Genomic DNA, 12,148 nt, shown 5'->3' with positions numbered 1-12,148 from the left:
TCATCCAGTTTTGTCCCCTGGTAATGAGCTCCCTTGGCTCCCTCCCACACTGGAAAGGACGGGCTGAAGAATGGTGCCAGCCAGAGGAGCCCCTTGTGAATAGCCCATCCAGGAATCCAGGAATCTGGCAGCGGCTCAGCCACAAGAGGCCAAAGCAAGTAAGTCATTTCAGTGGAAAATATCGGCTTGATTCAAGATGGAATGCTTCACTTTGCCCTGGGTTGTAGTGGAAGCTACGACACGGCCACCGATGTACAAACAGCACCCATCTAGTGACCCATAATGCGGGTGACCCGGGGCAGGTGTCATCACCACTGATCTGCAGCCTGAGCCGTGCATGTTGATCATTCTGTTCCCTGCTGACACCCAAAGGGAAGGCTCAGCTCCAGAACAAGCTGGTGTTTTACACATGCCATATTTAGAATCCTTTCAATCTCCACTATAGTATCACGATTTGGGCATATGACCAGACAGTTGGTTGTGGGCCCCTCTCTAGACCAGCTCTGCAGGAGCTGGAACCAGGGGTACACACGTTATCCCTCCCCTAGAGTCCCAGCATCAGTCCCTTGAGACTTTCCTCCTCTTCAGGGAGTTAAGAGGCCAGAATTTTATATCAATCCTGTTCAGTGGGCTACCCCAAATACTGTGAAGTAAAGTTAAGTGGCTTCAGGAACTAGTGCCATATTAGAGGAGATAAACTCTGAAATATTCTCACTACCACAAACACTTTTTTTATAGCTCATACAATAAATAAATGAACCAGTTATACTCTGCATATGCTGTGATCTTAAATTATACCTGGAGAATAAACCACATATGGAATAAAAGGCCACCTATTGAGGCCCATCTATGCAAAAGACTTGTCCTCTCCTGATCCCGATAAACACAAACCCATGTAAACCAGTGCAGAGAGACCCAGAACTATCATCTCCATGGCATGGGCTACGATGTTTTGGAATCTGGCCATATGTAACAGAGCCACCAAGATGTTCATATGTCATGCAAAGAGACACTCCCCCCAACTCAGACTTATCACAGAGGAATGGGGTGACCAAATAGAAATTTGGCTGAATAGTTCTTCCTACCAAAGACTCAATGCAAATCCCACAGACAAGGCCTCAGAATTCAAGAAGGCCTCCTGCCTCAAATGATCAGCCCTACTGTCCACGCCTCCACCTCCCACACCCCCATGTCCCAAACCAAAGTGCTTCCTCACCATAAAGCTTTTGGCACATTCAAACCAACCCTCACCCAGTGTGGGGAAACAGCACAGCTTAACTCATCAGGAGACACTTCCAAAAGAGGGTTCAGTGACTACGGCTGGAAGCCCCAGGCAGAAGTGATACAGCACTGTTAGGACTTCAGGGGTGACTCTGGGGAGAAATTTTTCTACTTGATTCTATCAGCAGAGACAACAATTCAGGTTTTCACTCCCCATTTCATTCCCTGTGCTCTGATTGATCTACTTCCTGTTATTCCTACCAGAAAACAACTCTCCCAGAGCCCTAGGGTGACATCAGTCAAGTCAGAGGGTGGACCTCAGGAGACCTTTGTGGCTACATGCTGTAGTCCATGATCTGGTGTGCAAAAAACTCACGTGGAGCGGCTTTCACTCAAGACTTAAGGCAATGAAAGAAAAATGATTACCTTAGTTCCCTTCCTCCACCATAACCACTCTCAGGTAATAATGGAAACCCCTAACCATCTCTGGCCTGAGCTGTTTTCTCTTCCCCTTTGTTCCATAGGTAGGTGGTGACTACGCTCACTGGTGCTCCATCCTCTGAATGGAGAGGCGCATTCCTTCCACCTTTCCTGCCCAGAGCCTGCTCACAGCCAGCCAGAACATCCACGTGCAACATACGTGTTCAGTAAACGCGTCTACTCCAAAGCTGGGCCAGAAAGACACAGAGAAAAATCTGCATTCCGGTGTGTCCTGCTTCCAAACCGTCCTATCTCAGTAAGCTTGGAGCCTGGCAGATAGGAACCTTTATGTCAAATCCAGTTCAAATTCTATTTTCACTTAAAACTCCATAATATAATTAACTTTCTACCTCAAGGCACATTGCTTTTGGGAGGCATAAAGCTTCCCTGGGTAGAGGTAATGTTTTCAAAGCTTAGCACTCAGTGACTGGGGATGTCAGAAAAATCCAGCAGCTGGCAGGAGACAGAATTATACTTTGTAAACAAGGGATAGAGATGCGGGGCTGGCCAGCCCTCACCTTGCACGCTGCCATCGAACAGAGCCCACCGCAGCCACTGAAAACACTGCCCGCCACGTAATAAACAACTTGCCACTCAGATGATTCGTAACCCCCACGCACAAGTGGTTTCCATCCTTCCAGTATAAAACATCAGAAACTCTGACCGTGAAAAATAACTTTTCAAAACACAAATACCTTATTTCTCTCTACATACCCAATTCCCATGCATACTTCCATTATTGAAAAAATTACCGGAAGTCACCAACTTCGAATGATGCCAAATGCTGGCAAAGCCATCACCTCTCCTTTTGAGCTGCAACAGGACAATGACCAGGACATCATTCTGATTCTTCAAAGCTGGAGTTTCCAATGTGTAGACCCCAAGTACACCTTGGTGGCTAATATCAGAAAGCCCAAAGTCCACATACACAGCCAAAAAGAAGAGATAAACATACAACTCCTCCCGATCATGTTTTCCCACTGAAGCGGTGTTAGTGGCCTAGCCCCGTGGAGCTCAAATTCGGCCGCTCACGAGAATCACCTGGGAACTTTTAAAAACGTCTCAATGCCCAGGTTGCACCCCCAGGCATGAGGATTTTTCAAGAACACTAGGTGTGCAGCCAAGTCTGAGAACCAGTACTCTGGCAAAATCAAAGTCCACCAGGCCACCTTTTATCCATGGTCAACACACCCTGGTCTCTTGCTAACACGGCTGGGGCAGCTCCTACCTATATAGAGAGAGGAGTCCTTTCTCCGCACGTGGTCGTCGATGTAGGAGACGCCCAGGGGCTGCACAGGGGTAGCACCGATGCCCAGGAGCACCTGGGCCCCAATGAGCAGCAAGTACATCATGTTGGTAGCCGTCCGGTTGCGGCAGATGAGGTCGGGGTCGGGCCCCTCGTCGCCGCCCGAGCCGTTGGCTGCGCAGACGTCGCGGCCCTCGGCGCCCCAGCGGATCTCGCCCGCCTCGTACTTGTACTGGTGGGTCAGGAACTCGGGCAGCGCCGACAGCAGCGCGCCCAGCGCCATGACGATCCCGCCGCAGCCGATCAGGCGCGGCCGGTGCCCGCGTGCCCCGAAGTAGCTCACGAAGAGAATGAGCGCCAGGTTCCCGATCTCGAAGCTGCTAGCGATCACACCCACGTCAGCGCTCTGCAGGTTGAACCTACGCTCCAGGGTGGTCAGGACGCTCACCTGAGGGGGGCAAGAAGAAATGTCAGAGCCAATCCAAGAAGATGCCCAGGAGGCCTCTCCTTCCCGCCTGGCAGTGCGCTCTGCCCATCCCCCCCGGGACCCTCCCACCTGGCCTCCGGTGCCAGGTGCAAAAAGGCAGCTGTGTAAATGCCTTTTAACCTGACGAATCAGAAAGACGTTTATTTAGTATCATAACCCTAATTCAGTTAACGAATTCACTTTCCCAGTAGCAACAATGTTTTTTCTGGCACCTGTTTCCATCCTGAAAGCTTCCACCCTCTTCCGGAAACACTGCATTCCCCACCCCCACAGACCTCCACCACAGACAGCCCATGAAAACCTATAAAAGTCCTGAAGTGCGCGGTTTGCACACACTCCCAAATATATACTAGGGATAAAGTCCATGCCAGGAAGACAGAGGAGCCAGGAGATTTTCCGCAGGAGGTTAGCAAAGCCTATCCCCCACCTCAAAATAAAAACAAACTTAACAAAACCCAAGTGGCAAAATGGACAAGCTAAATCAGCCCAGCGGGGTAATCATTTGCTCTTTGCTTCCGTCTGGAAATTTCCAGTGTACATTTCCCTAGAGGCCATCAGGTAAATACACCCCTGACTGTTCTAAGCACTATGACCCTGCCAAGTACCCTCCAACTGAATATTATGATTTCCCCCGTTTTTTTGTATTCTTGTCTGCCCTATGTTTGTTAAATATATACCGAACATCTGCTGCTTGCCAGGCAATGCCCTAGACACAAGAGAAAAGTGATGGAGAGAGGACATCTGGCCTGAAGAAGCCATTTAGCAAGAAGGTAAACATGTACCTAAGAATAACACAAAGGGACTGGAGGTGAGATGTGTGATGCAGACCTCACACTAAGGGGGCCATGAGGAGATGCATTCTTACAGGGCTTCTTGAAGTGGTAAGAAAATGAGATGGCTACCCTCTCCTGCTGTGTGCAAATTCCACGCAGGGTGCTATGAGCAAGACAAGAGTCCTTGTCATGGGAGATCTGACAGCTGAATGATGTCCTCGCTGAGTAGGGAAGAACACTTCAGGCAAAAGGAACAGCATGAGCCAAAGATGGGTGGCATGATTTCATCATGGAAGAGAAAACAGTTGGGGCCGGGAGCAGTGGCTCACACCTGTAATCCCAACACTTTGGGAGGCCGAGGTGGGCAGGTCACTTGAGGCCAGGAGTTCGAGACCAGCCTGGCCAACATGGCAAAACCCCTTCTCTACTAAAAATACACAATTTAGCGAGGCGTGGTGGTGCATACCTATAATCCCAGCTACTCAGGGAAGGCTGAGGCAGGAGAATTGCTTGAACCCTGGAGGCGGCGGTTGCAGTGAGCTGAGATCACACCACTGCACTCCAGTTTGGGCAACAGAGCGAGACCTTGCTTCCAAAAAAAAAAAAAAAGGAAGAAAATAGTTGGAAAGGTGGGGTGAGGACAAATTGTAAGGAGCCGCAAATGCCACAGGGGTGAATTTAGACAATCCCGAGCAATTAGGTAGACAGAATACAGATCATGGAGGGAAGAAAACCTGGTTTGAACCCCTGTTATTATATCCTTAGCTCTGTGTCCTCAGTCATGTTACTCAAACTCTCCCAACCTGGATTCTATGAAACAGGAATCATAATATCTAATCAGCAGGAGGGATGTGAAGATTAAAAATAATGGATGAAAAGTCTGTTAGCACAGAGCAGCCTCTCCCTTCCTACATGGCAGGAGTGCATGGAGAGAGGCAGCAAAACAGAGGCTCTAGGGCCAGACCACCTGGGTCCATCCTGACTCTGGCTGACCTTGACCAAGTTACTTTGCACGTTAGTTTCCCCATCTGTAAAAGGGGGATAAGAGTGCTACCTCATAGAGCTGGTGTCAAGAGTCAACAACACATACATGTAAATGCTAGGGAAGGGTCAGCTATAACCATTATCATTATCATTTATCTGTGAGCACCGGAGAACAGCAAAGGTTTAATAGTGTAGGGGTCACACCAGGTGTGGTGAATGGAGGGTGGAAGAAGGCCAGCAGTGAAGACAGCTGGGCCATATTGAGAGAGGGGAGAAGAAAAGGCCACGTCAACACACTGGCAATGGAAATGAACAGGAAAAGATGTAAGAAGCATTTTAGGGCAGAGTTCTATTTCAGGGAGAATGAGCTGGATCTGCTGACCAACCGGGTGTGTCTACTAAGGAAAGGTCAAAAAGGAGAGTCATATGGATCTAACCTTCCTCCAAATCTACAAATATGGACACTGTTGTAAACATCCATGCATCTACAACCTCTGCAGTGTCCAGATACGTGTATCTATGCACATATAAACATATGCCTGTGCTAATTAGCATGCTTCTATTCAATTTCCCGTTACTAAAAAAACAAACAAAAAAATGCTATAGCCAGGTGATTCCTCTTAGCCTCATTTTCAAACCCACATATTTAAACAAACTCCTTGAGCCTAGTGGTTCTCAATCCTACCTGCAGATTGGAGGCACTCGGGGAGCACTAAAAATTGAGAGACCTGGTCCCACCTGGGAGGTTCTGACTGAACTGGTCTGGGGAGTGGCCTGGGGGCCCTAGGACGCTTTCAAAGCTCCCAGGTGATTCTAATGGCAGTGAGCAGCGCGGGGCTAAGGCCATGACACCCATTATTGGGGGTCTCTCTTTCAGCCCTGGCCTTCGGCAAGCTCTGCAGAGCAGGGTTATGACATCTGTGACACCCTCTATCTCTGGCATTCTGATCCCAACTCCTATTTCTATTGTGCTTTCTAGCCAAGTCAAGGCCAGCTTGCAAATCACTCAGCCCTAGTTATGTGATTAGACTGTTACTTTTAAAACACCAGGTGTTTGCCGCTGTTCAGAAACGAAGTTTAGCTAGTCCTGGCATCATTCAAATGGCTTTTAAATACTGCCAAAGAAGTTCTGTCTGAAGGGTCTGGGCAAGTAAAAACAAATTCATTTATTTACTACTTTCCTTCGCAACACAAACAAACATACAAACATGATGGAATAAATGATTTACCAGAGGTTTATAATAGGTGACGCAATGTGGCAACAAAAAGGAAGGCAGCCTAAAGACCTGGGAGGTAGGGGGCTTTGGGGAGCCTCGCCCAGGCCTTTGTGTGAGTCTTGAGAGAGGTCCAAAGGGGACTGGATGCAGAAGTGGAAAAGAACATGTCTGGGTGGGGTCCCCTAGAGAGTCACCCCCGGAGAGGTGGCTGAAGCAGCCTGGTAGGTCTTCAGTTTTAGGACCCACCATGAGGCTGGAGGGTAACAAAGTAGGGGGAAGGGATAGAACAGAAGCTGTATCTCATTTTTGCCATGATGCCTCATGACATACACACAAGACAACAAATCTGAAACATGACAACTGCTCTATTTCAGCAGGTGTGCTGTGTCATAAAATATCATGCAGGTGTGCACACTGATGACAGATAAGGGTGATGGGGACAGAGACAGCTGTGGGCAAAACAAAAAATAGTCAGTTCTTTTAGAGACAGATAACGCCGGTGCCTGCAGCTCTTGTCCTGGCTCCCACCTGCTCTTTGCAGAGCAACGCACAGGGGTGACAGGAAGTAGTAGGGCCTTTCCCTCCCTGACCTGTGGCCTTCTGCTGGGCTGCAATGCCAGTCTGGGTCAACAGTTAAGTCATGCAAAGATTCTGAAATGATGCTTTGTGGATCAATTAGATCAGAGGCTAATGTTTTCACTCATTTAAAACACAATTTTGAGAAGACAGAGTAAGTATGCATGAGGCCATAAAACCCACTTGTAGCCTTTATGTGGCAGTGAACAACCCAGCCTGAGGAAGAGCATGTGGAAGGGAATGACTGCCTGTACTTAATGGGTAACAGGACTAATGGAGAAGGTCTTGATAATTAGAGAAGAAGGAGCCACAACTGCAAGAGGAAAAGGAAAGAGGAAGCGCCCTTATCCTGAACCAAGTGTATATGAAGTTATTATGTAAAGAATGCAGTATGTATCAGGCTTCTACAATGATTATTCAAAAAAAAAATCAGCTTGCATTTCAGAATGTCCTGGGGCAACTGTTAAAAATATAGATGTCCCGGCCGGGCGCGGTGGCTCACAACTGTAATCCCAGCACTTTGGGAGGCTGAGGCAGGCGGATCACAAGGTCAAGAGATCGAGACTATCCTGGCCAACATGGTGAAATCCCATCTCTACTAAAAATACAAAAATTAGCTGGACGTGGTGGCACATGCCTGTAGTCCCAGCTCCTCTGGAGGCTGAGGCAGGAGAACTGCTTGAACCCGGGAGGCAGAGGTTGCAGTGAGCCGAGACTGCGCCACTGCACTCCAGCCTTGGTGACAAAGCAAGACTCCGTCTCAAAAAAAAAAAATCTAAATATCTATAGATATAGATACGTATATATATAGATAGATGTAGATATGCGTCTGATACCCAGCTGGAGATGAGGACCACTGACCATTCAGGCACCAGGCACATACTCACCATCATTCTAGAACCAAGGTTCTCAACCTTCATTGGCAGTAAAATTACCCCCAGAGAGTATGAGACTGCTGAACCCCAAGCCCAGAGTCTTTGATTCTGCAGGTCTGGGGTGGGGTCTAGACTATGCGTTTCTAACAAGCTACCTGGTGACACTGATGCTGCTCATCAGAGGACCCCACTTTGAGTACCTCTGCTTTACTCAGCTTCCTCTTCTCAACTAGCCTTCCCCCATTCCAAAGACGAAAGAGTTTAAGTTACCTACAAATTGAAATTATCACCTCCTCATTTCCAGTTCATAGAGACACTGTCTCCTCATGTGGGAAATGTTGGGATGCATTTCTGGGAGCCTCACCTTCTGGAAAGTGCTGAAGTCACACTAAGGCCAACTGAAACTATCACCACTTAGCCCAAAAGGGAGAGCTTCAGTCTATGTTGCCAAAGGACAGGACACATTCAGAGGCCACGGCCAAGTATTCATGAGCCCATCCTCACCTTCAAAAGGTGCCAACCAGGGGCAAGGTTATCAGGCATTCACTTAACAAAAAAACACTTATTCTTAGGGGCAGGCAGCAGCAACTCAGGGGCTCTCCCAGAGGTGTGTCCATCTTCTCACTCTGGTCTGGGTGGCGGGGCCTTGGCCTGAACTGGCATCACCTGAGCTTTTGAAAAACACCTGTGCATGTCCTCCCACCTGCAAGACTGGGCATCTGTATTTTCAGAGTTCCCTGGGTGACTCTAACATTCATGCAGGTAGAGGCATGTGCGTGTGTATCAGGTGGCAGAGAGGTTGTGCATGCATGGATGTTTACACCAGAGCAGCCTGGTCCTATCAGTGTAAGTCTGGAGCAGGAGAGCCTCGAGTTCCCATCTGGCTCTGACAGCATTTGGTCAAGTCAATCTTCCTGAGCCTGTTTCCACACCTGTGTGGTGGAGAGAACAATACTTGCTTCTGCGGACATTAATGAAGTCATACATCAGAGCAGCTGGCCCACAGTAGGTGCACACTAAAAAGCTAGCCACATCACTGGTGTGCATGCTCTGTGACTTCACTTCAAATTCAATCCCACACAGCCAAGTGCCTGCTCTGTGATAGATGCAAGAAACATAACCATGATTAAGAGAGCATGCTGCCTTGTAGGAGTTTACAGTCTGGCGACAGCAGAAAGAAACAATTTAACAATGGTACAGCCTGCAACAGGGTAACGGAGTGGCAGAGGGTTTGAGGGAGCAACAACATTCATTTGGCTGTGTGTGGAGGAATATATACCTGGGATGCAACAAAGATCAATTAGATTTTAATAGCTGTGGGAGGGGAGAGGCTGCCACAACATTCCAAGAGCAAAGATCAGCGGCGTCAAGGAGGCTGGCAGAGGGAGAGTTTAGACCACCCCTGGGGAAAGGCAGGAATATGGAGTGGCTTCAGAGAACTGCGAGTAGTCGTCTGAGATAAAAACAACCTTGAAGGCCAGACTGAGGCTTTGATTTAGAGGTCAATGGGGAGCAAAGGGAGGTTCTTGAGCAGGAGCCGCTCTTCTGCAGTATTAACCTGGCACTGCTGTGCAGGTATCAGGGAGGAGAGACGGCCAGGGCAGCTGTTTCCACAGTGCTGGGGAGAGAGGAGGCTTCAGCAGGCTAATGCTGGTGTAACAGCAAGGAAAGGCCCCTGTGGCAGAGCCACCTTAGAGATCCAGCTCAACAGAGGCGGCAGCTGATTGGAGGCATGGAACAAATAAGGTGGAGCCGAAAGGTCCCTGCGAGAGTCTCACCTGGCTCAGTCTGGAGCGCTTGTGAAGGCTGAGAGAGCAGGATGCTCTGTGAGGCTGGGAGGAGCCCGGGAGTGCAGTGTGGAGAGCCTGCATTTTAAAGTCCTTCTGCTTAGTGGCAGATGTGACAGAACTGAGCAGGCTCTTCCTGGGGAGCTTCGGGGAACCTATACCCTCAAACTGCACGCTCAGCAGCAGGGCCCATGTCAGGGAGCAGATGCTAAAAACAGTGCAGGAGATGTCAATCTCGCTGTGGTCCTGCAAAAACCTGTGGTTTTCCCAACAGGGGTTCCTGAACAGGGTCTGGCATACTTTCTCTGTAAAAAGCCAGTCAGTAGATATTTAGGCCATATGGTCATCATAGCAGCTAGTCAACTCTACCACCATAACACAAAAGCAGCATGCATGGACAATATATGAACAAATGGAAATGGCTGTGTTTCAATAAAACTTTATGTACAAAAACAGGCAGCAGGCCACATTTGGTCCATAGGCCACATGTAGAATGCCAAACCCCTGATCTCTATAAATTCAGCATGGGAAATCACACTATTCCCGTGCCTGGCAATACAAACACTGGCCATTGGTAAGTATATGAAGCACTCCTGTTGCTATAACAGAAAAGTCATTCCAGGCACAATTTTAATGCAAGCTTTTTGGGTTTCTTCATTTGTTTATTTTGTTTTGTTTTGTTTGAGACAGAGTCGCGCTCTGTTGCGCAGGCTGGAGTGCAATGGCGCGACCTCGGCTCACTGCAACCTCTGTCTCCCAGATTCAAGCAATTCTCCTGCCTCAGCCTCCTGAGTAGCTGGGATTACAGGCACCCGCCACCACGCCGACTAATTTTTGTATTTTTAGTAGAGATGGGGTTTCACCATGTTGGCCAGGCTGGTCTTGAACTCCTAACCTCTGGTGATCCGCCCACCTCGGCCTCCCAAAGTGTTGGGATTACCGGCGTGAGCCACCGTGCCCGGCCAAATTTTTTTTTTTTAATTCCATTAAAGTAATTTGCAAGATAACTTCAGTGTTCTGTCTGATGTGCCAAGGACATGTCTTCCTGTAGTAAAGTGGTAGAAAGAGACTTAATCACCTAAGCCCAGAAGTCATTTCCCCATGATGAAGCAGCAGCAGCAATAGTGTGAGGTTTTGTTTCTCATCTAGACAGCAGCTCCTTGGGGTGAGTCATTTACAGTTCTAGGGAAATGGCACACAAAATGCATTCACTTGTGAATTCCAGGATCCTAGATCTGCAGAACCAAGTAACAGAAGACGACACAGGATCAGCCTCTTGTCATGGCTATGGTGGCAAAGAGAACACCCACCTCATGTGCTGACTAGGGAAAAGAGACATTTAGTCAATGAGGTTTTATTTCTGGTGGAATGATTTAGCCTGGATCATGTTCACATATAAATGGGGGCCATTTTAAAACCATTTTTCTTTAAAAAGCAGAGTAAGAATCATATGGAGAATCTCATAGACAAAGACTCTAAACTCCAGTCTACACCAAAAGCATCATCATTTTAGGGGGCAAGTTGTGGGGGTGGGGGTTACAGTGGAAAATGTGTGAGATTTTGAGTTTCATATTAACTGGGTAATATGAGACAAGGCACTTAACACCCCTGCAACTCTCCTTTCCCTTCTATAACATGGAGATAACAATCCCCCCGTACAGTTTTGTCACAGGGTCCAAATGAGGGAGAGAAAGGCTCTGCACACCTGCACGTCACAGTTATGCCTGGGGTTGTGCGTGGTGGCTTTCCTTGTCCTTGCAGCAGGATCATGAAAGCTGCTGGCTCTCTCTCTCTGGGCCTCTGTACTGCTCTCTCTACCCCTGGGTCTTTCATAGGGGCACTATCGTTCTCTCTGATCACCTAGTCTGCCAGTGAGAGTCAGCCTGGCTTTCCTTAGAAAGGCTTCATTGGGGCTGGGCACGGTGACTCACGCCTGTAATCCCAGCACTTTGGGAGGCCGAGACGGGCAGATCACCTGAGGTCAGGAGTTCAAGACCAGCCTGACCAATATGGTGAAACCCCGTCTCTACTAAAAGTGTAAAAAACAAAATTAGCTGGGCATGGTGGCACATGCTTGTAATCCCAGCTACTCAGGAGGCTGAGGCAGGAGAATCTGCCTGGGAGGCAGAGGCTGCAGTGAGCCAAGATCATGCCACTGCACTCCAGCCTGGGTGACAGAGTGAGACTCTGTCTCAAAAAAGAAAAATAGAAAAAAAAGAAAGGCCTCCTTGGGCCAGGCACAGTGGCTCATGCCTGTAATCCTAGCACTTTGGGAGGCCAAGGTGGGAGAATCACCTGAGGTCAGCAGTTCAAAACCAGCCTGGACAACATGGTGAAACCCCATCTCTACTAAAAGTACAAAAATTAGCCAGGCTTGGTGGCGGGTGCCTGTAATCCCAGCTACTCGGGAGGCTGAGGCAGGAGAATTGCTTGAACCCGAGTGGCAGAGGTGCAGTGAGCTGAGATCGCACCAGTGCACTCCAGCCTGGGCAACAGAGTGAG

At 48.6% G+C, this 12,148-nt stretch overlaps 1 protein-coding gene across 6 annotated transcripts in view; it reads right to left on the bottom strand.

Annotated features, from left to right (window-relative positions):
- SLCO3A1 (solute carrier organic anion transporter family member 3A1) overlaps positions 1-12,148 on the bottom strand; it is a 320,979-nt gene that overhangs the window by 255,145 nt on the left and 53,686 nt on the right. For all 6 annotated transcript variants that reach the window (XM_034939452.3, XM_034939450.4, XM_034939451.4 and 3 more), the window contains one exon: positions 2,930-3,395. In XM_034939452.3, the coding sequence (XP_034795343.2) occupies positions 2,930-3,395 (466 nt within the window). The remainder of the gene's footprint in view (positions 1-2,929; positions 3,396-12,148) is intronic.

This window comes from Pan paniscus, chromosome 16 (genome assembly GCF_029289425.2).
Source record: "Pan paniscus chromosome 16, NHGRI_mPanPan1-v2.0_pri, whole genome shotgun sequence".
Taxonomy (NCBI): domain Eukaryota; kingdom Metazoa; phylum Chordata; class Mammalia; order Primates; family Hominidae; genus Pan; species Pan paniscus.
This window is presented reverse-complemented; position numbering and strand designations above follow the sequence as displayed.